The 25,965-nt window shown below is 40.6% G+C and overlaps 3 protein-coding genes and 1 pseudogene across 3 annotated transcripts; 1 reads left to right on the top strand and 3 right to left on the bottom strand.

Moving 5' to 3' along the window:
- Positions 1-462: 462 nt before the first annotated feature.
- On the bottom strand, positions 463-4,131 carry LOC136283607 (microtubule-actin cross-linking factor 1, isoforms 6/7-like). Its single transcript, XM_066172707.1, has 7 exons — positions 3,924-4,131; positions 3,591-3,635; positions 3,344-3,461; positions 3,116-3,222; positions 2,622-2,735; positions 2,044-2,161; positions 463-1,825 (listed from the first exon to the last, which is right to left on the bottom strand). The coding sequence occupies exons 1-7, from the start codon at positions 3,969-3,971 to the stop codon at positions 1,086-1,088; spliced, it is 1,290 nt and encodes a 429-aa protein (XP_066028804.1). The 5' UTR covers positions 3,972-4,131; the 3' UTR covers positions 463-1,085.
- On the bottom strand, positions 4,131-12,898 carry LOC136283327 (microtubule-actin cross-linking factor 1, isoforms 6/7-like). The gene is made up of 16 exons (XM_066171933.1): positions 12,851-12,898; positions 11,921-12,247; positions 11,249-11,563; positions 10,617-10,946; positions 10,171-10,389; positions 9,550-9,876; positions 8,996-9,328; positions 8,413-8,745; positions 7,800-8,126; positions 6,870-7,200; positions 6,326-6,404; positions 6,053-6,212; positions 5,577-5,752; positions 5,300-5,450; positions 4,937-5,080; positions 4,131-4,497 (listed from the first exon to the last, which is right to left on the bottom strand). Exons 1-16 carry the CDS (start codon positions 12,896-12,898, stop codon positions 4,144-4,146), a joined length of 3,954 nt encoding a protein of 1,317 aa, XP_066028030.1. The 3' UTR covers positions 4,131-4,143.
- Positions 12,899-20,957: 8,059 nt separating this feature from the next.
- LOC131783155 (uncharacterized) lies at positions 20,958-22,051 on the top strand (annotated as a pseudogene).
- Positions 21,477-23,444, bottom strand: LOC136283430 (uncharacterized). Its single transcript, XM_066172284.1, has 3 exons — positions 22,878-23,444; positions 22,596-22,652; positions 21,477-22,117 (listed from the first exon to the last, which is right to left on the bottom strand). Exons 1-3 carry the CDS (start codon positions 22,968-22,970, stop codon positions 21,803-21,805), a joined length of 465 nt encoding a protein of 154 aa, XP_066028381.1. The 5' UTR covers positions 22,971-23,444; the 3' UTR covers positions 21,477-21,802.
- Positions 23,445-25,965: the final 2,521 nt, after the last annotated feature.

The raw sequence follows: 25,965 nt of genomic DNA on the forward strand, positions 1-25,965 counted from the left end.
TGCTGACGAGGAGAATTTGTTTAACAATCAAGAGGTTTTTCAGTTGATGATATTGCAGGGAGAAATTAGATACTAGTCATTCTTAGGGGTTAAAGGGTTAACAAATAGAAGAAAAGTACTCTCTTGATTTTCATCGGGTAGCCAAGGAAACAGATCCAACCTGAATCCTTAAAAATCCTCTCAAGCTTATAATTTTCACACTAGGATTTTAAGCTAAAAGTTGAACTATTTTGCATCCTGCCTCTGTCTCTCTCTCTCGGTCGCTTGCCCAAGCTACTGATCTGCGAGGGAAGGGCCTCTTCGATAAAATGGACCACAGTGGTTAAGTTCATTCTTTCTCATGTTGACAGCTTTTACAGTGAACAAGGTCTTCTTGACAAGTGCATCACAAAGTTGCTAGCGTCAATTCATGGGGACTCAATTCATTGATTTCAGGACTGATCTAAACAACAAACAAATTCGCACGTCATAGAAAATTACCTTTGTTTATTCAATTCCTACAAAATGTTTAAAGCTTTACTTAACATTCACAAAAACATAGAATCCCCTGTATCGAGAGAGTCTGGAAGCTGTACTCTCTGTAACAAATGGTTTCACATTGAAATGGGTCATGGCAAACGTGCAAATTGACAATATTAATCTCTACTTAAATAGTTTCTTGAAGATTCACATACAAACTCTACACTTTTTCAAGAAATATTATTGTCCCAAAAAGGTTTAACTTAGTTTGCTCTCACATTCTTAAAGAGCTATATTACGGGCGAAACGACCAGAGCGTTGTAATGCACTCAGTGAAAAGCTTTAATTGCCTTCGAGAAAATGGAAGTGTATTATAAAAAGCGCCCAGTACAAAAATGACGGTTTTTCTTATCTTAGTAAAAATTACGAAAAATTAAGTTTACGAAATAGAACGACTGCGTGTTTGTGGTCGTTGTTAGCTTTTCATATAAACGAAGTTAAATGAAACAATATCATACCACATAATTAACTTTGACTCTTTTTAAGAGCATTAAATTAAATACTTTCCTTGCTTGATGAAGACAAAAAAATTAATTTAAGACTACCTATTAATTTGCTCTGCCTATTCAAATTCGCTTCGTTTCAATCCAAAAACAAAAATGATTTGAAAAACAGTTTTTTCCTTTACTTTTCAGACCTTTCTTTTCTTCTCCGTTCTTTAACTTTGTTGTTCCAGGGCTTCTCGTTGTACTTTTAGTCATCCCAGAACTTTTCGTCGTTCCTTCTTTGGCTTTGTGAAGACTCTCCCTGCTACCTCGCACATTTTCCCGACTTCCGGTTCTTGCCATTCCAGTCGACTTAGTAGCTGATTTAGACGCGGCCGAACCTGGACGATCCGGAGACCCGCGAGACGAGGTGCTGCTTGGGCTTGAGGGAATTCCCGAAGATACCCGAGGTGAAGTGCCCTCCGAAGAGTCCTCGAGCGATCCCGTACTACCAAGTGACGTCTGACTGTCAGATTTCCTAACCCTTGATACGCCACTAGGTCTCTTCGTCGAGGGGGACTTTTCAGCCGTCCCCTTTAAATTTGTTCCGCTTCTCTGTTTGGTGGGACCACTTGGTAGCCGAAGTTCTCCCGACTTTTCACGACGAGGCCGAAGTTCACCGGATTTCTCTCGACGGAGGCCGTAACCACTACTCGGAACGTCGAGCCTAGGTTTTCGACCGAGACCAGTGGGCGGTTTTTCCGTGACCACTGTCGATTTCTGTTCCGAGTGTCGTTTGCTTGTGAAGGCTCCCATGGTCTGTGTGACGCCTTCAGGTCTTGACAACTGTTCTCTAAGTTCTACATTTGTTCGTCCAGTAGCTAAAGGAAAAATATGACACAATGAGATCAACATGCAACATCTCCTTACTTGTTCAAAAACAGATTGTCCTGCCAGTACCATAGAAATTGTAGAGAAGAGTATGAAGAATACGGAAACTGATGTTAGGGTGTAAAGGGGTTAAAAAGTCTGTGGTCGGCAACAACTTGTTTAGTTGTGGTAGGTTATAGTTTCTTTGCCTCTAAGTACTTTCATTTACCTTTGCTGGGTTCGTTCTTTAGAAGGAATTCTTCCAGTGTTTCCCAGCCTCCTCCGACTCGTACCATGACAGTGCTGCGAAGGATACGAACCAAACGCATCTTCTGGGAGTCACCGAACTGTAAGAGATGGCAAAACAGACGGTTAAATATAAAGTAAGCAGTGGTGATTGGTGATCAGTTTTCGGTGTGCGGCAAGATCCGTGAGCAAGCATACAGAAAACTACTCACACCGCGGTCACAGGATAAGTATAAACACAATCCTGAGGAAAATTCTCCTTAACAAGTTGCTATGTTGCATCGTTTTACAAAGTTATAATTAAAGAATTTTACATATTTACTTCGTAATATCATGAAAATCTACAAAATTACATCGTACACCACTTCGCTGTTGTACTTTCTGATACGAAACGAGCAAACAACCAATCAGATTGCGCATAATAGTATCAAGCAAACTGTCCAATGCTGAGAGAGTAGTTTGGTGCGATGTGACGAAATAACCGAGGAAATAAATGGGCAAAGCGGTGAAGGAATTGTGAGCTTGGAAAGCTAAATATTAATTATTTAAGGGGGCTCTTACCCTGTACTTGTTCTCAGCCACTTTGACAAATGTCACGCCGCACTTGCGACATAGGCGTTCAATTTCAGACTGAATCTGTTGTTCTTCAGTCTTAGGCTTCTCTGGCTTCTTAGTCTGATGAAAGGAATAAGTGTCAGACCAATAATTATAATTACACACTCCTGGTGAATACTGGCCCCTTACTGCAACAACGTTTCCTAGTTTCAGTGGCACGAAGCGGAGAGCTAGTTTAATTTATGGGAATCACCTAAAATCCGCTAGTTTTCACTGATAGTTTTCTGGTACCCTTCTATATTCCCCTGTGGAGGAAGAAAGTCTAGAGGTTAAGTGTCTTCTTCCGGAACACAACACAATAAACCAGCCGAAGGCTTGGGGCCAGAACTTTCTATCTAGAAAGCACGCCCGCTGACCACAAAGCCTGCGCCTCCTAACAAGATGTGACACAACTCCCCTTTTAAATGTCATGAGTTGAACTGGTAGGAAATGGTGCTTACTGGTTTTTTATCCTTAAGCGAGTTTACGAATTCTTTGTAGTCGATCAGTCCATCACGTTCAAATTTACTGGCGACTATTTCCATCTCCCATCTCTCTGTTGGGAAACCTGGAAAACAAAGACAGAAAGGGTGTTACTCCAAACATGTCATGTTTATATTAGACAGTATGTCACGCTTAGCTTAATAAGTATCTCAACAAGTTAAGGTGGAACAATATGTCACGCTTACTTGTGCTGAGCACTCCTGAGATAAACTGCTCTCTGGTAAGCTTGCCATCTCGGTCTTGATCCATGCGGCGGAAGATGTCAAGAACGCGTGACTTGCTGTCACGCAGCCATTTGTTAAACTGTGAACAAAAAAAAATTCATCAGATCAATAAAACGACAAGATGTAACTGGAATAATACGTGTGCATATCTTGAAAAAGAAGATCTATCTTTACAGTAAATTGTTCATAATCTGTTTGATAAACTTACCCTACTCTTCCACTCGTTGAAGTCAAACTTCGCCGAGGCTCGTCTCTGAAAAAGGAAATAAATTGAATATTTGTTATAAAAAAAGAAAAAATAATCAATTTACTATTGAAAATTGTCCACCCACTTATTCAGAAAGATTGATAAAATGTCACAACAGCTAGATAAAAAGAAAAAAAAAGCGGGAAAAAAGCAGCGATTCATTGTGAACTTTGAGGAAAGGCATCGCTAAATAAGCTTTTTTTCGCGAGGAAACAAACTAAATCAAAACAGCGTGAATCACGCCTTTTTATTTTCCTGAGTGATGCGCGACTGAATCACAGTAACTTTACTTACGATGGCAATTCGTTCCAACTTCTCTTGAAGACGTCGCAGCCTCTCCATCGAAAGAAGCCACAAATGCTGCCATCGTTTGAACAAGTGCAGCAAAGCTGGTTGATTCTTATCAAGTGTGGTGGAACCAGACCGAGTGAACGAAGAACCCGGGCTGGTGACCAGCGTCAACTTCTCGCGTGACCGTTCGCGAGTGAAGGACGGAGAAGGACTGGAGGTGAGTTTAGGTATTCTGCTTCCACGCCGACCTTGCTTGTCCGGAGTGGTCTGAGCTTGGACTGGGGCAGCAGAAACAGCGGTAGGCGCTACAGAAACCACGTCGTTTTACCGACTTGGTGAGTCTGTCGTATGTTATCCGTTTCTTGGCCATTTCTTCTTGAAAACCTTTGTGGTCTTCCAACAGCGTCATGACTTGCTCGTAATCATCGTCAGGGATAGGCTCATTTTCCTTTTCGATCAGGATTTCTTCTTTCTCTCCAATCCACTGCAGCAGTTCCTCCGTCATGCTTTGCTCCTCTGTCAGCTTAGATTGTTCTTCCTCCAGGCGAGTCAATCTTTGAACTGACCATTTGCGAACCTGGAAAAGAGCCAGCCAACTGTTTGTTATTCATCCAATTACAGTCAAATTACACCAGCAGGTTTTCTTTAACAAATATTCTTTAGAAAAAATTTCCCTTAGCAGTGAAGGTTAAACAATATGACGAAATTTCCCTTGACAAGTCACCTTGTTGAGAACCTCACTCGCCAGTTTTTGGAAAAGGAGGATTGTGAAGGAATAACTTTTCAAGGAAAAAATTTTCTGGTGTAGATGACTTAACTTGAAAAGGACACTTGTCACGAAGATTTCAGGAAAATTCTGCTCCACCTTAATTCTTTGCCACTCTAGACAAGGAAAAAGTTTTAAAGGAGGAAGCTCTAATGTGTCCACACTCACAGACAATATTACCGACGAACGTTTCAGAGCGAATAGCTTTGTTTTACAGCTCGTATTCAAATGTACAGATTCACTAAGTCACCTCATCCCATCGTTTCTTTAATCTTGCAATCCATTGCTGGATGATTGGCAGTGCGCTTGGATGACAGAATCGTGCAATCACTTGGCCCTTCTTAATGGCTGATTGAACGTTCACTTCCTCTGCCATTAGATCTTCGTGGAAAACCTACCATGGACACGAATCCAATGAATTGTTAATGTGGCAAACTTAACGGACCTACACTAAATTTTTGTACAATTAAAGGCAAACTTCGCGATCGCACAAGGAGCCAAGGCAAATGTTAGAAAACCTTTGAAATTCGGAGATCGTCATGACTCGTAAAAAGAAGAGCCACTTCTCATAAATTGAAAGTTAGCCAGCGGTGTCCTATTACTTCACACGTACCTTGTGTTCATTCAGTTGATCAGCAATAGTTTCTAAGTCGTCGGCAATTGGACCCAGTCCCCTAAGCGTATCTTCGAAGTCTTTCAGTATGCGCAACTCTGTCTTGACGGCAGTGTCGAACTCCTTCGCCAAAACGAGTGCATTGTCGAGTCTACCAGATGAGTTAAATGGAGAAATTTAGTTATCTGTGAGTGGGTAGTGTGAACAGTAGGCAATTTTGCCAGAAAGGTAAAATGTCAAAACATGCTTCCGTTTTAGTCAACTTAAAAAGCGTTACCTATCTTGTTTAGTGTTAGATAAGGCGCTGATGGCTTCCCAACGCATGCGCAAGTCATCGAGCCTCTCTTCCAGTTTGTGCGGGTCCTCCACTTTGTTCTCATTGATCATTGTTCTACCTGTATTCATTACCGAGTCGTAATTTGCTTGGCGGCGTCCGAGCTCGCGTTGGAAGGTCTGCAAGATTGGAACAAGTACACTGTTAGAATGTGAATATAAGAGATCCTCGCAGCTAAGAAAACTACTGAACTGGTAGTTGAAATAAGACCTGAAAAAAATTTTCAGGCTCGTACGGGATTTGAACCCATGACCTCTGCGATACCGGTGCAGCGTTTTTGTCTCGGTCAGTAGCATGTGTTCTTTGTGTACAAATCTGTCATGCTAAAATCCGCGAGTGAATGTCCTATGCTTAGGAAATTTTCTTAAAAGATTCTGATTCGGTTCAAGTATGCTCGAAATCCATGTTGCATCCCTAACCTTGTGATTGTCAATTAAGATCTGTACAGTTTCAGGGTCACCCATGACGGCAGTTTCAGTGGAAAGACTGGGCTCTACTGCACTGAGCCAGTCAAGCAGCGACTGCAGGGCATCCTGGAACATACCAGTGAAGAGGAGAGCCTCCTCTAGTTTTTGTTGTCTGAAAAAGGAGTGAAGCAAACACAAGTCATCATATAAAAAGAAACCGTAGAGCTAATTGTTTTACTATTAAACGTTAGACCTCCATGATACTAAGTGTTACATGCAACTAACCTTTCTACTGATAGCGCGCAGATGGCGTCCCATCGTGCCTTGAGGTCAGCTATCTTTCCTTCGATAATAATGGCGTCATCTCATCATCATCAGAGATAAGTAACAACATTGTCAAAAAGCTACTTCATTCTCTATCATCTGCGACCCGTGCAAGTTGTCGCTTTATCGATTTATATTCTTGTTCCCTTTCAGCTTTTTTTTACCCTTCACCCTTAAATCCCTAGAAGTGATAAGCGTCCAACTTCTGCCGACACTTCTCACCCCTGAATCACACCTTAAGCTCATGTGAATAAAGGAGATGATCGCGAACTAAAGAAAGTATTGATTGTCATACACATTCTCCTTGTAAGGTCCACAGGAAATGATTAGAGAACAGTATGGAGAATATGCATACTGATGTCAGGGTGTACAAGGTTAACAAATAACTATTCGACGTTTTATTCTGTTGAACGAAACTTTCTACGACGTGAGAAATGACCCAAAATAAGGTAATGCTGCTCATTTAGCACAAAGGAGACAAAAAGGTGAAAAAAAAGACATTCACAAACCTTGTGTTTTTTAAGTTGGGACCTCAGGTGAGCGGGGTCCACCCCAATAGGTTCCTCATCTTTAAGGCTCCGCTCAGCTTCGTCCAGCATGTTCAATAGTTCTTCAGCACCTTTGAAGAACTTGTGCGACAGCTTGTAATTTTCATCGAGATCTTTCTTTCTACCCGAAGACAGACCTGTCAGCTCTTTCCAGCGAGCGTCCAGGTCACGGATCGTATCGTCGATGTAAGTCACGTCCTCCTGGAGACACACATCTGTGATCTTGAATGCTAGTACCTTGAGTTGTTTGAACGGGTCACGGTGTGCGTCAATGTCCTCTTTGAGATCCTATAAGGGAAGAAGGACCATTTAACTCTTTGACCCTCGACCTAAATTCTCAAACTCAATACTTAGTTTTTCCATCAGAAAGAGGTAAATTTTTAAAATTTAGGAGGACATTTATTGGGAATTTTGTTCAGACATTATTCTTGAATTTAGTAAAACACTTGAACAACCTTCGTAAAAAAAAGAGCAAATGAAAATGAAGAAATTTTTTTCGAAGACCGTTTCTATCAACTGCAGTAAACTACTTAAAAACTTTTCCTTGGCAAAGAAATAAACAAAAGCTTAAAAAAAGGAAGAGTTTCATTTGAAGGCTGCGGCTCCATTAGGATGGCATGATACTTTAGCTAGCGCATTTAATCATCTCTTAACCCTTTAGCTCCCACAAGTGATAAACATGTAACCTCTCTATAATATCCATACATTATCCAGCAAAAAGGTAATATACTAAAACTAATCAAGTAGAAGTCATACAAAATTCTTATAATTAATTTACAAGGAAATGTGTAACAGCTAGAGGGGAGAATTTACCATCTGATCTTGGGAGTTATAGGATTACAAATATCACTCAAGTAATGTGTCACCATTCCGTTTCCCTTTCATACCTTGTATTCCTGTCGTTGCTTTTCCAAAATGTCTAAAATGCAGCTGACATTATCAAAGGACACTATTTGGTCATGAACCTGCTTGAGCCAAGAGTCCATATCTGTGATTTGTTTCTCTAATTCCACTGCATTCTTGAGCGCGTCATCCAACTTACGGCCTTCCTCGTCAGCCTTTGTGCTCACTTGTTCCCAGGCTTCTGTCAATTCATCCGACTGCCTTTGAAGGGAGGCTGCTGTGGTAGGATCGCTGTTCTTTATCATGGCTTGGACGGCTTCAGTGATTCGTTGGTATGTTTCCTTACGTTTTTCAAGTACGTCTAGGAAGTCCTGTAGAAGTAAAGGGATCATTGACATCGTCAATAAAAAATATTGCCTGCGTGGTTCGAGTGCAAATCGTTCCCGGTTTGTTTATCTATTGCAGAACATCTTAAAATTTTTAGTTCAGTAGCAACTGGTTTATTCTTGCGCGAGTGATGTTTTCTCTACTCCAACAAAGTAGATTATCAAGGATTTTTAAACATATTCATATTATGTTTTCAAACCCCCGCAATGAATGAAACTATCGTTCAAACCCGTAAGTAAGAATTTAAGGCATTTATTTCCCAAAACAAACCTTATGCTTGGTCAGTTGGTTACGTGCACTCCCAGGGCGCCCGCCAATTTGTCTCCTGGAGTCAAGGAAGTCACGTCCCTCATTCAGCCAAGTTCTCAGTTCCTTCATCTGGTCCATGACGTCATGAGACGCGCTTAGGGCAGCTGCGAGGTGGGCGTCTAAGCGGGCTGCTTTGTCTAACACCTCCTGCCAGCCGTCCTGTAGTTCCGTCATCTTCATCTGCAGGGAACCACTATCCAACTTGCTGTCTCCATGTTCCGTCAGCAGGGAAGAAGCCGCGCGCGTCACGGATTCCACAGATGGTTCGTGGGCCAAGATGTCATTGTAGAGAATCTGAAGACGAAAATCGCAGAAGTAAATATCTCTCTGAGTGTCCTAATAACTATTAGCAGTTAAGGTGAGAAAAGCCAGAACCGAAAGGGCTCAGAGGCGAGATAGCTTGCTTCCCATCACTGAGGACATGGGGCCGCCTCGTGCATGTGTCACAATTACTCTTTCTACTTTAAAAAAAACAAACAAACAACAACAACAGCAGCATTTGACGATTGATATTCGTCACTTGCTCAAAAGTAAAGATTCACACCTTCTGTTTGGCTTTTTCCACCTCAATAAACTTAACGTCTCCCTGAACATCCCTGGCCAGCTGCTCATCCAAAGTAGCATTGGTCTGTTTGACCCAAACCAGAAGCTCCTCTAAGGCCAGTTGGAACTGTCCTAGCTGTAACAGAGCACCTTCAATTGTCTTCTGCCTCTCACCGGAATGAAGACACAAGTCATCCCATCGAGTGTTCAAATCCTCCAGCTGGGCCGCTATTAAATCTGCGTCCTCCGGACGACATTGCTCACTAAGAATTGTACCCTTTTGGTTTACAGCTGTCACATCGCTTTGGAGTGGTGTAAGTTCCTTATGGAAGTCCTATAACAGAAGAAAGCTTTTTAGTTTTAGAGGCCACGAATACGGTAGTTTAACTTTTACAACAGAATCAAAAAATCCTCGGTATTAATTTTGCATTTCTGAAAAGCTTCTACATAAACTTGACTAGAAATTGGCAAATTTCAATTGCTCTAGGCTAAATTGTGATGATGATAGAAACATATCATTAGAGGACGTTCGTTAATTTAGCACAAAGAAGTTACCTTCTGCTCTTTAAGTTGTTCTTTGACGATATCCAACTCAGTTCCCACCGGCGGCTGCTCGGCCAGCCTTTCTTCTAAGTTAGTCAACTTAGCCAGCAAGGGGTCATGGGTATTGTGATACTGAGTAGCTGTTTCCTTGACTTCCGCCATGTCAGCTTCTCTCTTGTTCCAGGTCTTCTCGATGTCTGCCCACTGTTTGGTGACCTTGGAGAGTTCTGTTTGTACTAGCATCTTGTCGCCTGGACTACAGTGCGCTACAAGAACAGGACTGATCTCACACAACACATTCACTGCTTCACTGTGTGCGTCCAGCTCTGTTCGAAGCTCCTAAATAAAAAAGACGAAACAACCAGAGATATTTAGAGGGGATGTCGCAAGAAGTTTATTACCGGTAGGTCCAAATATGCAATGCAGATCATGGGTAAGACTTCAAAGAAAAGAGTTCCCCATACCGTACAAAGATTACAGTCGGAGAAACCACGGAGAACACAAACTGGGACGTCACTGACTTGACATGGTTGATGGTTTGGTGTGACTGTGTTATTTGACGTCTCACGAAAAGAGACATGCTGGTTGTAAAAGTGAGATAGTTCAAAACAGTAGGAAGTAAGAGATTCCTACCTGATGATCGTGAATCTGCTCCTCCAGTACCTCTAGCTCAGGGGCCGGGGGTTCTTCGGAGTCCTGATGATCCTGCACGTCCTTGAGGATGTGCTTTATCTCATCTAAGCCCGTCCAAAATTTGTCCCCGGCATCGAGGGTCAGTTCTAGAGATTTGTGCCTGTCATCATACATGGTCTGCGTATCGGATGCAAGCGTGGAGCAATGATGTTTTGGAATCTGGGTTGGCATTTACCACAGCAGTCGCTAGCGGTCTGATTTCTTCCACCATTTCCTTCTCTGGATCAAACTCACTTTGAAGTACCTGAACAATGAAAGATAGGAAAATTACACTTGGGTTGTGTATTACGACAGGCGATCAAAAACCGCTTTAATATTCCCGCTGCGCAATAAACAAACGCAACCTTTTGTGTCACATGTTTGAACATTGAGTTATGCCAAATTACCTTCAGCTCTTCAATCTGTTCACGAATTACATCTGGTCTCACACTGATCGGTTTCAAACTTCCAAAGTCTTCTTTTCTCTTTTCTAACAGTGTCTGTAACTCGTCCAATCTGGTCTGCACTTCTTCTTCTTGTGCTAGGGTCATTCCGATCTTAATTCCTCGCTCCTCTGTCTGTAGCTGAAGTCGTTCGTAGCGCTCAACACAAGCTGCCACCTTTTGTTCAATTGAAGTGGATGCCTCACCTGGGCCGCTCAACTTAACAAGGTCGCTTCCAGTCTCTTCCAAATTGCCGATTAAAACTTTAAGGGCAGTGATACCCTCTTGGATTGACTGCAAAAGAAACCAAAGAACTCGTTCTTTCAATGAAGGAGTGAAATTGAAAACAGGTAAGACGCGTTTAGGTAATGGTTGACGCGCTGGTGTTGTGCCCCCACGCAGGGCACTTAACTGTCTCGGGGGCCTCTTCTCCCTCCAGGAGCATGAATAGATACCAGTGAAATGAAATGTCGCAGGATCGCGCTTCCCCGTGCAAGCTGCACCACAGGAACTTTCCAAACTCGTGATCGTGCCTTCTTAGAGTCTAAAGGTTATAAAGACAACGGAAATATCTCAGTAAAGCAAAAGAAAATTACCTTGATTCTCTCCTGTTGAAGTTCCGCAACCGATTCATCGTCCAGCTTAAGGAAGTTTTCCTCGCAGCGATCAAGCCAAGTGACCACTTCTTTGTGAATGTCTCTGAACTGCTGAGACAGCAACAGAGCCTCTACTAAAGCTGCCTGCCTAACTGACGTGTCATTCTTTACACCCTGGTAGCGAGTCTTGATACTTTCGAGATCATCTTTGATGGCTTGCTGTTCCTCATCCTTAAGTGCTGGTATCAGCGCCTCGCCGTTCTCGCACACAGATTTAACGGGTTTCTCATGGGCTGTAACGTCTGCGTTGAGGGCCTAGAAACAGAAAACGAGAAACTTGTATAAAAGATCGCCAACCCTTTCAACTCCAGAGGCGATGAGTACGTACAATTTCCTTACTATTTCAGTGCACTGTCCCGCAGAGAGGTAATGAGAATAAGGAAAATCACCCTCTCAACACGCTTACTCGTTAGAGAACTCCCAGTTTTACAAATAAAACCAGCGCTATTGTAAGAACTTCCGTGTTCAATTTACAAGACACATCTTATATTTTACAATTAATTTCGCTGTTTTCTTTAGCTTAATTTTTTTCCTTCATCACTCTAAGTAAGTGCGAGGGGGTATTGGAGGATCAGACTGACATAGCCTCTTCCGCACAGCCACGCAACTTACCGCCTGTGTTCCTAACTGTTGTTTGACTTGCTCTGGCTCGACCCCCACAGGCTCCAAATTGGTCAGCTTTCCTTCAGTATCAGTGAGCCACGCCTTCAACTCGTTCACTTCAAGCTGGTAACTGTCTACACGGGCCTGAGGTGAAAACAATTTCTTGGCCAGCGCGTCCACATCGGCTTGCAAAGAGCGCCACTTTTCGTCCACCTCGCTCTGTGCTTGATCTACTTTTGGTTTTTCTTCTTGGACGAGGTATTTCTTAAGGTCGTCTCCAAGTTCTTTACATGAAGAAAGATCTGGTTCCTTGGCCGACAAAGCCTTCTGGATTTCCTTTAACAAGATAAATAAGAATAATGAACCAATGTCTTCCTCTTCAGACTTTCGGCCACATTTTGCTACTCGTGCTATGCTCACGAGGCTGGACCCCTTTTACGTTGGGAAAAGATTATAATGTAGCTCCTTCCCTGTATTTCGATACATCATTTAGCAAACAGGTAAAGGGAAGAGACTTATGAGCCAGGAATATTACATGGAATCCACTATCTTGTCACAAGACTTGGAAAAATTTTCAATTGAGTGTCGAGAGTAATCCAAGATAGTATTGGTTTTGCTGCACTTCGCTCTGGTCCAAAAACTCGCGCCATTCTCACTCTTTCTTGTGATTGGCCGATCTGATCACTTTGGCTCTGGATTTACGACATTCAATCGAAAAGTGCTCTATTAACAAGGATATGTTTGCTGTAGGGGCGAAGTTCTAATAAAATCTTGCGAGTTGAAGGGTAACCAAGGTACAAACATCTGTCTTTAGCCTCTCACACAGTGACGAAATTGTCGCCGTTTTGTAGAGAATATCACGTTTTTCAACAAGCTGTGCACTTCTTTCTAAGTCAGCCCTGTAGCAGTAATGACAGTGCAAAGTTCATTGATACTAACCTGAAGTTTCTCCTGCTGAACAAACAAGCTGTGTTTACATACTCTCATCTAAACTAACTAGTTGGCTTATTGAGAGCGTGCGAACTATCTCAATTATTTTATAACCATCATTAGTTATAAAAGTGTGACTTGCAAAACCGAATTACAGTCACTTGGTTTTTTTTAGTAGTTTTGGCTTCGATCATGCAAATCACACCCGCTAGAAAATGAAAAGTTCACGAAGACAAGGAGTTTATTATCACGCAAAGATAGCTTAGCGTTAAAAAGAAGAGACTTAGGTTGTACTGTGATTGATCTTGTGATGAAAATCAAACCTCTCAAAGGAGTAAACACTGAAGCCTGACATTTCCTGTTGGAAAAAGAATAACACTTTTCATTTTCCATGTTCAATTACATCATGACTGATAAAAGTGTGACGTACGAAACCGAAATACTGTGGACTTATTGAGTGGTAGGGGGTGCAGCGAGGTCCTTTCTTCATGACCCTGAGCTTAATATTTTCCCCACTGGTCCCACCAAATTCTGTCAATAAGCATTTTATCATATGACCACTAACTGTTAAAAATTTTTAACCTAAATGGGACGCGATAGACGGGCATACGGGCACACAAAAAAATATGCAATTTAAAACTTTTCCTTTTATTTCGATTAGCCCCGAGGGGGAAGGGAATATCCTGAACACACGTGATCTGGATGCATTAAACACTGTGACAGCGGAAGTTCAGAAGGTTGGGAAAAGTAATTCGTTATTTTTGTTGTTTCATTTTGAAAGCATCAGCCACATTGTCAACATCTTGGTAAGTGCGATTGAAAATCTTTTCTAGTCACTCGGTTTTTATCAGCCTTAGTCATTTAGTAACTGTAGAGAGGTAAGGCTCTTATGGCAAAGCCCAGTACCTACTTTATCCCTTTATTATTTACTTTATCCAGTACCTGATCTTTATGTTTGCAATATGTTACGTTTCGAGCCCTTCGTTAAAGCGGTTGATGGCGCGATTGAATCGTCACCACAGTGAAATAAATTGATTCTACGGCGACTTTTTTAAATCTCTGTGGCTTTATACCGTATAATTTATCCTCATTAACTAAAACAAGGTTATTGAGTATCGTTCAATTTGAGAAATTGATGATCATAAAACTAGACTGTCCCACGCTGACATCATAGGAAATCCGTAGTGCTTCATTACGTGGTTTTCCAGAGGCTATGATCTGCACTGGCTATTAACTTGACACTTTTTTAGGAGAGTTTAACGATCGATTCAGAGATCGCGGTAGATTCCAATTGAATTTCCGTTTTCTACTTGTACACTAACGTTTCAAGGTCGAGACACCATTCACTTAAATTTTTAGATACTAGCGGCGGGTTCTACGGTACATATTTTTCTAAACGCCGTAATCTGTTTTTTTGTCTGCTTAAGCGCTAGAGCCTCGCATAAGAAGATAAGTCATGACGCTGCGCGCTCGCGAAGAGAGATGTTTTAATTTTCTGAGAGAAACTAAGACTTTCTTAAATTCAATGTTACTGCATACGTAGTATAGGCGTACTTTTCCGTTGATCGGATGCTTCATATCTCCACCGTTAAATGGCTTTCTTAAAACAGTTAAGGTTTCATACAATAAATTTCAACCAGAATTTAACTAAGATTGTTCAGCATTGTTTAGTTTGAGAAACTGATGGTTCCCACAATCACGTGATCAAAAACTAAAATCAATCCTATATTAAGACATATTTGTCATGCAGAATGTCCTTTACTGATGTCAACAGAGGCGGCCCAAGCTCACACTCGAGAAAAAGCAAACGATTAATTCATGAAAGCGTCACGCGTTGTGTGACTCGGTGTTAACTTACCAGAGTTGAACACGTCATAAGGAATTGTATGGGGAACGAAAGATGGTCGATTTGAAGTTATAAAAATGTGACGTACAAAACCGAAATAGATTCACTGCGGAGTAAACTACGGATCGGTTTTCCATATCAGTTCATGAAAAGTTGATTATCGCTCACAGATAGCTTACCGTTTAAAGAAAGAAGCTTTGGTTCTGTTGGTATCGATCTTGTAATGAGATTTCAATTTTCGAAATGGATGGACACAGAAGCCTGACGTTTCCGGTTAAAAAAAGAATGAAATAATTTAATTTTACATGTTCAATTCTATCATTGGTCACGAAAGTGTGACGTACAAAGCCGAAATTCATCCCCCACCTCTCCCTTCCTCAAAAGAAATATGAAAAACTATTAAGTATGTGATAACAAGTGATGTGGTTATGTTCGAGCAAATTACCGATCCACTCCGTCCGTTTTCTTTTTTTTTTTTTCTTTTTTTGTTTAGTATTGTGTTAATAAAAATAATGTTTCCCTGATAACAGGAGAGGATTGCAATGCAAACCTAACATCAGAAGCCATGACACCTTTCATGAGCATCGCCTTACTTGTTGCCCAGTTCTTGTTCAACTCAGATCGCATTCAGAAAGCCATTGAGATATGCAGCGAATGTCTCCAAAAAACGCTTGTCATCGCAACTGAAATTGGCGACAGAGAAGGGGAAGCATCATGTTATGGAAACCTAGGTACTGTGTTTCAGTGGCTTGGCAAATACGACAAGGCTGAGGAGTATCTCCAAAAAGCGCTTGTGATCACAACTGAAATTGGCAACAGAGAAGGGGAAGCATCATGTTATGAAAACCTAGGTACTGTGTTTAAGTCGCTTGGCCAATACGACAAGGCTGAAGAGTATCTCCAAAAAGCGCTTGTCATCAGAACTGAAATTGGCGGCAGAGGAGGGGAGGCAACTAACTATGGAAACCTAGGTAGTATGTTTCTGTCCGTTGGCCAATACGACAAGGCTGAAGAGTATCTCCAAAAAGCGCTTGTCATCCAAACTGAAATTGGCGACAGAGAAGGGGAGGCAACTAGCTATGGAAACCTAGGTACTGTGTTTCTGTCCGTTGGCCAATACGACAAGGCTGAAGAGTATCTCCAAAAAGCGCTTGTCATCCAAACTGAAATTGGCGACAGAGAAGGGAAAGCATCATGTTATGGAAACCTAGGTATTGTGTTTAGGTCGCTTGGCCAATACGACAAGGCTGAAGAGTATCTCCAAAAAGCGCTTGTGATCACAACTGAAATTGGCGACAGAGAAGGGGAAGCATCATGTTATGAAAACCTAGGTACTGCGTTTAAGTCGCTTGGCCAATACGACAAGGCTGAAGAGTATCTCCAAAAAGCGCTTGTCATCAAAACTGAAATTGGTGACAGAGAAGGGGAGGCAGCTAACTATGGAAACCTAGGTAGTGTGTTTCTGTCCGTTGGCCAATACGACAAGGCTGAAGAGTATCTCCAAAACGCGCTTGTCATCAAAACGGAAATTGGCGACAGAGGAGGGGAGGCAGCTAACTATGGAAACCTAGGTAGTGTGTTTCTGTCCGTTGGCCAATACGACAAGGCTGAAGAGTATCTCCAAAAAGCGCTTGTCATCCAAACGAAAATTGGCGACAGAGGAGGGGAGGCAGCTAACTATGGAAACCTAGGTAGTGTGTTTCTGTCCGTTGGCCAATACGACAAGGCTGAAGAGTATCTCCAAAAAGCGCTTGTCATCCAAACTGAAATTGGCGACAGAGAAGGGGAAGCATCATGTTATGGAAACCTAGGTATTGTGTTTAGGTCGCTTGGCCAATACGACAAGGCTGAAGAGTATCTCCAAAACGCGCTTGTCATCAAAACGGAAATTGGCGACAGAGGAGGGGAGGCAGCTAACTATGGAAACCTAGGTAGTGTGTTTCTGTCCGTTGGCCAATACGACAAGGCTGAAGAGTATCTCCAAAAAGCGCTTGTCATCCAAACTGAAATTGGCGACAGAGGAGGGGAAGCATCATGTTATGGAAACCTAGGTATTGTGTTTAGGTCGCTTGGCCAATACGACAAGGCTGAAGAGTATCTCCAAAAAGCGCTTGTCATCCAAACTGAAATTGGCGACAGAGGAGGGGAGGCAGCTAACTATGGAAACCTAGGTAGTGTGTTTCTGTCCGTTGGCCAATACGACAAGGCTGAAGAGTATCTCCAAAAAGCGCTTGTCATCCAAACTGAAATTGGCGACAGAGAAGGGGAAGCATCATGTTATGGAAACCTAGGTATTGTGTTTAGGTCGCTTGGCCAATACGACAAGGCTGAAGAGTATCTCCAAAAAGCGCTTGTCATCCAAACTGAAATTGGCGACAGAGGAGGGGAGGCAGCTAACTATGGAAACCTAGGTAGTGTGTTTCTGTCCGTTGGCCAATACGACAAGGCTGAAGAGTATCTCCAAAAAGCGCTTGTCATCCAAACTGAAATTGGCGACAGAGAAGGGGAAGCATCATGTTATGGAAACCTAGGTATTGTGTTTAAGTCGCTTGGCCAATACGACAAGGCTGAAGAGTATCTCCAAAAAGCGCTTGTCATCCAAACTGAAATTGGCGACAGAAAAGGGGAGACAACTAGCTATGGAAACCTAGGTACTGTGTTTCTGTCCGTTGGCCAATACGACAAGGCTGAAGAGTATCTCCAAAAAGCGCTTGTCATCACAACTGAAATTGGCGACAGAGAAGGGGAAGCATCATGTTATGGAAACCTAGGTACTGTGTTTCTGTCCGTTGGCCAATACGACAAGGCTGAAGAGTATCTCCAAAAAGCGCTTGTCATCACAACTGAAATTGGCGACAGAGGAGGGGAGGCAGCTAACTATGGAAACCTAGGTAGTGTGTTTCTGTCCGTTGGCCAATACGACAAGGCTGAAGAGTATCTCCAAAAAGCGCTTGTGATCACAACTGAAATTGGCGACAGGGGAGGGGAGGCAGCTAACTGTGGAAACCTAGGTACTGTGTTTAAGTCGCTTGGCCAATACGACAAGGCTGAAGAGTATCTCCAAAAAGCGCTTGTCATCACAACTGAAATTGGCGACAGAGGAGGGGAGGCTTTTTTCATTCACGCTGATTGGAGATGACGTGAGATTAGAGTTTGACGCGCCAGGTGAGACTCAGCTCAAAAAGATATTTCACAAATTAATTTAAAATTAGGTGTGAAGGTGGCTATGGTTTAGCAGTCGCTGACCGTCGGCGGGGATCCTTTGTTACCTTGAACATCAAGGCTAGTATATCCATATATATATATATATATTTTTTTTTTTTGGTCTTTTCGGAGAGTTACTTTAGACGCTCTCTGGTGTAAATATAAAATTTCGAAAGGCCTCTGCCAATCACATACAAATGCCAGGTGAGACTCAGCTCAAAAAGATATTTCACAAATTAATTTAAAATTAGGTGTGAAGGTGGCTATGGTTTAGCAGTCGCTGACCGTCGGCGGGGATCCTTTGTTACCTTGAACATCAAGGCTAGTATATCCATATATATATATATATATATATATTTTTTTTTTTTGGTCTTTTCGGAGAGTTACTTTAGACGCTCTCTGGTGTAAATATAAAATTTCGAAAGGCCTCTGCCAATCACATACAAATGTTAGCCAGTTATATTTTTACATATTGAGCTTGGTATAATTGTATTAGCAATCAACAATTTTAATTGAGTTTGAAACAAATTGTTGTTTTTTTTACTTTTTTACAGAAAAAGAGACCCCGACAGAATAAATAATGAGAATCACTCAAAGGAAACAGAGCTAAAAGACTTTTAGATGCATAAATTGTATAGAAACATGTAGAGAAAATACTCTGACGGTATTTCATTGACATTTAAAAAAAGTGCTCTCATAAATTAGAGGAGATCTAGTTCAATGTTCAATGTTCTTTTTCAATATTCTAAGAAGAATGCATTGGTTACGTACTCAATTATTTTTTGTTCTTTAACGCAAAAATTTTATTAGAAATAATAGAGAAAATACTCTATCCGGTATTTCATCGACATTAAAAAGAGAGAGCTATCCCAGGTTAGGGGAGATCTATTCCAATTTTTGGTGCTTTCTTTACTAATATTCTCAGGAGGAGGTAATGGTTATGTACTCAACAATTTTTTGTTTTTCACGCACAAATTATATTCTGATATAATAAGCACGAAACAATGTTGACCTACGTAAGCCTTTTGAGTAAAACGAATTCAGTAAAGTTAAGACATTAAGAGTTGCGCATCCTAAAAATAAATCCGAAGCACTCAACATTAGAAAAAAATCCTACAGAGCTTAAAAATACGACTAAAAGAGGGGAAAGAGGATACCTGACGAAGTTCTGGAGAAATACGTGTCTGAAGTTATCTGCTCCAATAGAGAAGTATCACTTCCGGCTTTACAAAAGCTCAAGAACACGCTGATGTGGAAATGTCACATTCAAAATCACATGGCCATAAAACATTATAATAAAGTTCGGATATAACGCGCGCTGTCATTGGTTGAAAGAGCGTGTTCTATGAGAGTATAGAGCATAGAACTGAGCTAAAGCTGTCACGCCATCTGCCAAATTGTACCATGTTCGACCTTTTCCGGGACTTCTTTTTAGCTTTTTTCCGATAATTTAAAGTGAAATTTCGGAACAAGCGAGCCCGCAAGTAGTAACAAAAGAACCAAAGAAAGGTTTGTAAACATACCAGGCGCCGTTATTTACGTTATTAAAACGTGGGCAGATACGAAAATCCTCAAAGGAAAAGCAAAATAGACATTCCAAGTTTTAAAGATTTTCACGCTCAGTTAGATTGCAAGCTTACGTACGGTAATGAAAATCAAACACAGCCAACACTCGTATAGTATATAAAGTTCAGAGTTCAAAAACAAAACAGAACAAAACAGAAATGATGAAAAATATAACCAAACTGGCATAACTGTTAAAATTCATACTAATCATGACGGTGTCTGAGCAAATATGATCATACTGAAGTCCATCGCAGCTCACTTATCATGGCGATCTCCGGTCATCACAGTAAAGCAAGCCTCAGAAACTACATCGGCCGCCCTTCGAGTGAAAAAATAAGAACTCGCTCTGATATCCTATCCGATGTGCTATGGACCCTGCGCGAAGCAGCGAAATATGGAAGTAATCCTGTCTTGGAATATAGAGTTCATCTATTGTAGAATAAGTTAATTCGTAACACCCTGTAATAACAGCAAAACTAGTCGCTGGTTCCCTTTCATCAAGAGCGTTACTATTTGTAACTGGTTTTTGGCAGTTACGTCCTTAAAGTTCTAGTAGAAATACATAACTCTATACGTTCCAGTGGGTACTAAAGTATGTTTTTAGTTCAAAACATGCGCATCGCCAATGCATATTAACTGAAGTCTTTTAGAAGGTTTTTGAGCAACTTTAACGTTGTGGTTGAAATCCGTGTAATCAGTATTCCCAACAACAGGCGACAAAATTCTCGCAAGATAACCAGAAATTGCATAAGTCGGAGAATTAACAAAAGGACAATGGGTCTCAAAGGAATTCCCGGTTTATGAATTTTAGGTAAGCCATAAAAACGTGGACAAAAGCCGTCACTACTGTATAATATTTTGTACGGAGAGTCACTAATTTTACCAGCTTTTTCAAATCAAGCAACATTTTGTTTAACTTTCTTTGAGTCTTTCTGGTAGGATCAGAGTTTAAGACAGCATACGTACTCTTGTCATTAAACAGAGACAAAGCTTTGTCGTGATATTGCTGTTTGTCCATAACCACAACACAATTACCCTTGTCAGCAGATAATACGAAGCTGTCCGGATCCTTTTTGAGAGCTATAAGCGCATTGAAAACATCCATTTGAATGTTTTTGGGAGGAGGTTTAGATCGTGACGATGGCGGTTTGCTTCCTGACGCCTTTTTACACCTCGTCAGAGAAAAAAAAAAAAGGCCGCTAATTAGTGATCATATAAAAGGACCTCTAGTTACAGCGTCTTGATCACCCCTGATGAAGGCACTAGACAGGAGTGTCGAAAGGTTGGGTCTATGAATTGTATCTTCTTCGGTTACATTCATTAAATCTGCAAACCAGAGTAGCATCAAACTATGTCTGATGGTCCACCTGGTTGCCGTGTGAACTTTCGTGTATTAGATCACGCCGGGCTGGCGCGTGCCGTGAAGTGGAACTTTGTCGCCCGCTGTTGTTTGAGATTGTACAGCGGAAATGCGAATAAAAGTACAAAGCAGTTTTCAAAATGGCGGCTGAAAATAGCATTTTGAATGCTATTGTGGCTCTTCGTCCTTTACGTGATGAAGTCGATAATTTCTTTGTGTTTGAAGAAGTAAAAACAGCTCTCACTTCAATTTTTTAAAAAAACCGTGTGGGCCAAAGCTCTTTGAAACGAGCTAAAATGTCACAAATTCCAGCGACAGCACTCCTGGAAGGAGAAGTGAAGATGTGGCTTAAGATGCTCCATAGGCGCCTCAGTCCAAGAATGAAGGCCCGAAGCGCTTGGACTGTAGAGTTTAAAAGGGCGATGTCCTCGGAAATATTTTCCTTAATTTTACAGATGGTTAAAAAGGCCCGTTCCGCTTATGGTGTTGTGCACAACGAAGAAAAACACACAGATATAATCTACTATAACAGAGAGAACAGACTGATTCGAGATTTTGCCCAGTTATCTGAGCTAAGCAGAGACTCAGTCCGAGAATTCCTTATTAAGTAGAGTAAAGGAACAAGAAAAGGAACTTCAAAATTCCATAACTTCTGAAACGCCTTTCACCATCACATTTATTAAGAGGACACAGCAAGTGGTGGGTATTGTCTCAAGTCTCTATATGCACCATTGACTTGGTTTTCAGTTTCTAAGCCCTCTAGATAGTCTGGGTCAATTTCATGAACAGTCCCAATGTCAATCTTTTTTAACTGTTCTACAAGGTTACTATAAGTTAGAAGCTTTGGAACCTTACAGCCTTTACAAATTGAAATACTTGTTCTTTTCCCTGGTTTGCCTTCATTTGATTTCATTGAAAGCACCAGTCTTACACTTTTGTACTTTCGTTTCCCCATTACACCACTTGCATAATATGTTGCAATACTTCAAACAATGTTGTCATCTGACTTTTCAAATTCTAACACACTCTTCTTATACTCTTTACAAACTATTCTATTGGTCAACTGCTTGTTCTCTGTCACATATTTTGTTAACTTATCTAACTTGCATCTCTTTTGCAGAGTGTCAAACATTCCCTCGAAACAGGCTGAGGAATGTTCATTTGAGCTCCCATGAATTTTGGCAGCAGCTTCAATGGTTTCATGCCTCCTTTTTCTTGCGGTTCTTGGTCCCAGTGTTGATTCTCCATTGACAAGTGCAGTAGGGCTTCTTGTTCGTGCCTGAGATACCTGTCCCTGTGACTAAAATATTGCTAAATTAGACACTGGGCAGTAACACAATTATTTAAATTAGATGTGGTTGGATGATAACAAAATAGATATTTAGCCATATCTTACATTCAATATGTTGATGTTTACAATTTAGAGACACTGTCATTTATGACAGTCTTTACTGACCAAATGAACACAGGCACTCGCTCAGGTTTCTTGCATAGGTACCGGCATAGAAGCCTGACCATGGCTGTCATTCTGGCACTGGCTCTGTGTTAAGTGGTTAGTTCACCGAAATTGAACTTGCAAAATATTTTTTTTATTTTTACAAAATTGAATATTTTTCTGTTCACATTATTAATAAAATTTGGCATAAAATTAAACCTCATCCAACCACTAATCAATGCAAACCTACAGACTTAGTTGGAGGTCGCACCCAGCAGTTTTTTGCTGCATACTTACTGGTACTGGTAAAACAACCACAATAAAGAATCAAGAGTATACTCACAGGAATATTTTCTAATTCATTTGTTATGTCTTTGAAGTGTTCCCTGACTGTGGCCAACTGAAAGCAATTATTATACAAGTGATTTCATAAGCACTGATTGTTTAATTTCAAGTGTCATTTAGAGTTTAAACACATAAAAAGCTTTTACCCTGTCAAAATTGAAATTCAAGCCTCCCTACACATGGACCTCCACCACTTTCCTATAATCCTTTGTTACAATATTCTCTGATATTGAAAATAAAAATCTTCCCAAAACATTAATACTGGACAAATTTATCTCACCTTTTCTTGGGCTCGCTGGACTTTTTTGTACTCTGCCGATAGCTTGCGATTTTCATCAACAGCTTTCTCCCTTGCAACCTTGCGAGCTTTCATGAATTGAGCCAAGTTAAAGCGCGTGTTCTTTGTGCATCCTAGAAATTAACTCATAAAAAACTAAGGAAAGAAGGCAAAATTAGGAAAACAAAAATCATAGAGCTTTTGTCAAGGCTTTGAAGTTTCGGTTCGTAGCACAAATTCTCGGATAAGTAGAGAAACTTAAAAAACTATCCTAGCCAAAAATACGATAGAAACGACAAATAAACCTTACCTTTTCTTTTACTATTTCCTCTACTGTCTCTTGCTAAGCGAACATCGAAGAAACCATGGCATATTTAGTATCAAAATGACGGGAAAACTGTGTACTTTCAGCACATTCGAGTTTTGGCGCCTTCGGACTAACTCCAGGACCGCTCGGAGGCAGTTTTCAACAGGCGTTAACTCAGTTCCAGGCTTCTCTAAAAACCACACGGTCACAAACGCCATATTTGTGGACGCTGATTGTTCCGCTTCAGAGCGCTCACCAGCCCGGCGTGATAAGAAGGCATTTGCTTACCTTGGCTCCTTTGATCACTGAACCAGTCGGCCTGCAGTTGATGAAGTTCGGGATCTTTTGGTCGGTAACGGTCCATGGAAGCGCGCTTGGCTGTCATCTTCAGATCGCCGAACCATTGATTCGAAGCCATTGATTCGAAAATTCCGTATTCCCTCGCTATCTCTAGATTGTTGTTAACAGCTTCAGCTTCAATTACGATTTTCAACCTGAAGTTGAGATCATTAGAATGACGGCGAGTGTTTGGCATGATTGTGCTGAATGTAGACTTCGCAAGATGATGTTCACCAGGTGAAGTAAATTTGCGACTACTGATTTTGTTGATCGAATTGTTTTTATACTTTAAAACCATGTTTCCCGAGAGGGAAGGCTAAAAATTACTATGTACCGATAGGTTGTATTTAAATGTGTGACTTTTTTTTGCCTTTTATTTATCTCATGTGACTAACTGTGTGACATTTTTCGGCTTTTGTAAATGTGTGTGACATTTTGCTTTTGTTTAATCAAGGCTTTTGTTTGTGCGCGTGGTCGCGTGTGCGACAATTCTGCTTTTGTTAATTAACGGTAAACTAAAATCAATACGCGACTTTTTCGTTTTTTTGTAAGTTTATGAAAGAATTTACAATAAACTTGATCGATCTTTACTCCCCAAACAACGATGCGCCTTATAACCAAGTATTTTAGCGATATTTTCAGTTTGAAAACACGCAATAATGAAGTTGTCGAATTGGGATGGCGTCTTATAGCCGAGTGCGCCTCATAACCGAATAACTACGGTAGTATGGAGGTAATTACCAGCACTGATCTGGTTCTTACTTGTTCTGCACTTTTCCATGCTGTCCGTTTCCTGTGAAACGATCATAATCCATGTATTTTTGTTTTGAAAGGCACCAAATTTAAAACTAAAAAGTTTAGTCCAATTGCAATGTAATGAATCACTTGCTAACTTTTCTTGCTCAAATAGTCCATTTTACAGTTGTGTGCTTGGTTGCCAAGCCTTTGAACAGCAGTGAGGCTAAGGGTGACCTTGTTATGATACAAACCTTGCTGCTTTTGAAATGCAAATTAATTTGTTATCATGCTAACTAGATTCTGGTCTCTAACACAACAAGGTCACCTTCAGCCTCACTCCAAACCAAAGGCTTGGCAACTAAGTACACAACTGTAAAATGGCCTATTCTACTGAGGAATATTGGCCATCCGCTGTTTTTGTAAGGAACTCAGGAAAATGTTCTCTTGTATGGCCCTCAGGCTTGCAAGAAATTATCATTTGCAGTTATGGCTGAATTTTTCTGCTGCAAATTTACATTTATAAAATGAATGAGAGACAGTTGATTTCATTTTGATTCATATTTTATATTTTTAATAAGGTTGACGTGGTGGGCATGGTCACCACATCCACCGTGTAGGAGTGGCCTCTCCCTCCTAAGTTGAAACATTTTTTATTTCTTTGATAGAAAAAAAAAAGAAATTAAAAGTTGAGGTAAGGCAATGCACTTGCAAGGAGATGTTACCCAACTGACAACTATACTCCCAAGATCTAAATAAATTACCCTTTTGCCCTAAAATCCCTATTTGTATTTTCATAGATTTTTATCTTTCAATGCCTGCTTATGGCAGCTTTTGTTGGATTGGAAATAAAACAGTCTTTGTATATGTGTATGAACTGGAAACTGTTGCAATGGATCTTCAAAGGGTTTTTTATTTGATCTATATTAAATTTTAATTTCTTTGTCAACAGTCAAAAATAATCATATAGTATCACCTTTTTTTGTTCCTTCTCACCTTTAAATCTTTGAAAAATTATTTAATCTTCTATTTGAGAAATGTTAAGAAATGGAATTTATTTTAATACAAATAGGGATTTACTCTGTTTAGTAGTATCATTTGTGGCTCTAATGAAACAAACAATGTATTTTCACAGTTGTCAGCTTCCAATCTTTGTTGGACGGTTAGAAAAAGACTTAGTATGTATGAAATGGAAGTATCATACCATGGAAAATGCTTGAACAATTTTTATCCACTTGCCGCGTTGATCAAAAAAATTCACTAGTTCACTAGGCTCACATGTTAATTTTTGTTTGATGCAATAAATCTCATTTGTGCACACTTTCCATGAAAAAATCCCTATTTGTTACAGATTGAAAAATATTTCTTGGGCCCCATACTGTTTCTAAAATTTAATTTCTTTTCGCATGAGCATGGTAAATTAAATATTTTCTGAATACTGTGGAAAATGGCATCTAAAACAAATGTTAGCCTAGTTTATTGTAATGTCAGTTGTTGTTAGGTTACTATTTACTTTACTTCACCATTCCACTTCTTTCACACCTTCTCTTTATTATCATTTTTCTTGTCCAAATCTATTTTATGAAAAAACAATACTTGGCTTGAACAAATTTATTAAAATACTGCATAAGTTCTATAATTGTATTAGAAAAGGTCTCTTTGAAGTGACAGTACTGAACCAAGTCATACTCACATTGCAAAATTATGAAC

The sequence above is a fragment of the Pocillopora verrucosa genome, chromosome 9 (assembly GCF_036669915.1).
Source record: "Pocillopora verrucosa isolate sample1 chromosome 9, ASM3666991v2, whole genome shotgun sequence".
NCBI classification, from domain to species: Eukaryota; Metazoa; Cnidaria; class Anthozoa; order Scleractinia; family Pocilloporidae; genus Pocillopora; species Pocillopora verrucosa.

Bases quoted from the DNA above. Each gene is read 5' to 3' on its own strand.
- LOC136283327 (XM_066171933.1), bottom strand. From the start codon at position 12,898: ATGAGAGTATGTAAACACAGCTTGTTTGTTCAGCAGGAGAAACTTCAG. The intron at 8,746-8,995 runs GTGTGAATCTTT...TTTCGTCTTCAG, and splicing joins TGGAAAAAGCCAAACAGAAG to ATTCTCTACAATGACATCTT. The intron at 6,213-6,325 runs GTTAGTTGCATG...CTCCTTTTTCAG, and splicing joins TGCGCGCTATCAGTAGAAAG to ACAACAAAAACTAGAGGAGG.
- LOC136283430 (XM_066172284.1), bottom strand. From the start codon at position 22,970: ATGAAAGCTCGCAAGGTTGCAAGGGAGAAAGCTGTTGATGAAAATCGC. The intron at 22,653-22,877 runs GTGAGATAAATT...AATTGCTTTCAG, and splicing joins TCCAGCGAGCCCAAGAAAAG to TTGGCCACAGTCAGGGAACA. The intron at 22,118-22,595 runs GTGAGTATACTC...GCAATATTTTAG, and splicing joins ATGAATTAGAAAATATTCCT to TCACAGGGACAGGTATCTCA.
- LOC136283607 (XM_066172707.1), bottom strand. From the start codon at position 3,971: ATGGAGAGGCTGCGACGTCTTCAAGAGAAGTTGGAACGAATTGCCATC. The intron at 2,736-3,115 runs GTAAGCACCATT...TCCTTTCATCAG, and splicing joins CGCTTAAGGATAAAAAACCA to ACTAAGAAGCCAGAGAAGCC. The intron at 2,162-2,621 runs GTAAGAGCCCCC...CATCTCTTACAG, and splicing joins TGGCTGAGAACAAGTACAGG to TTCGGTGACTCCCAGAAGAT.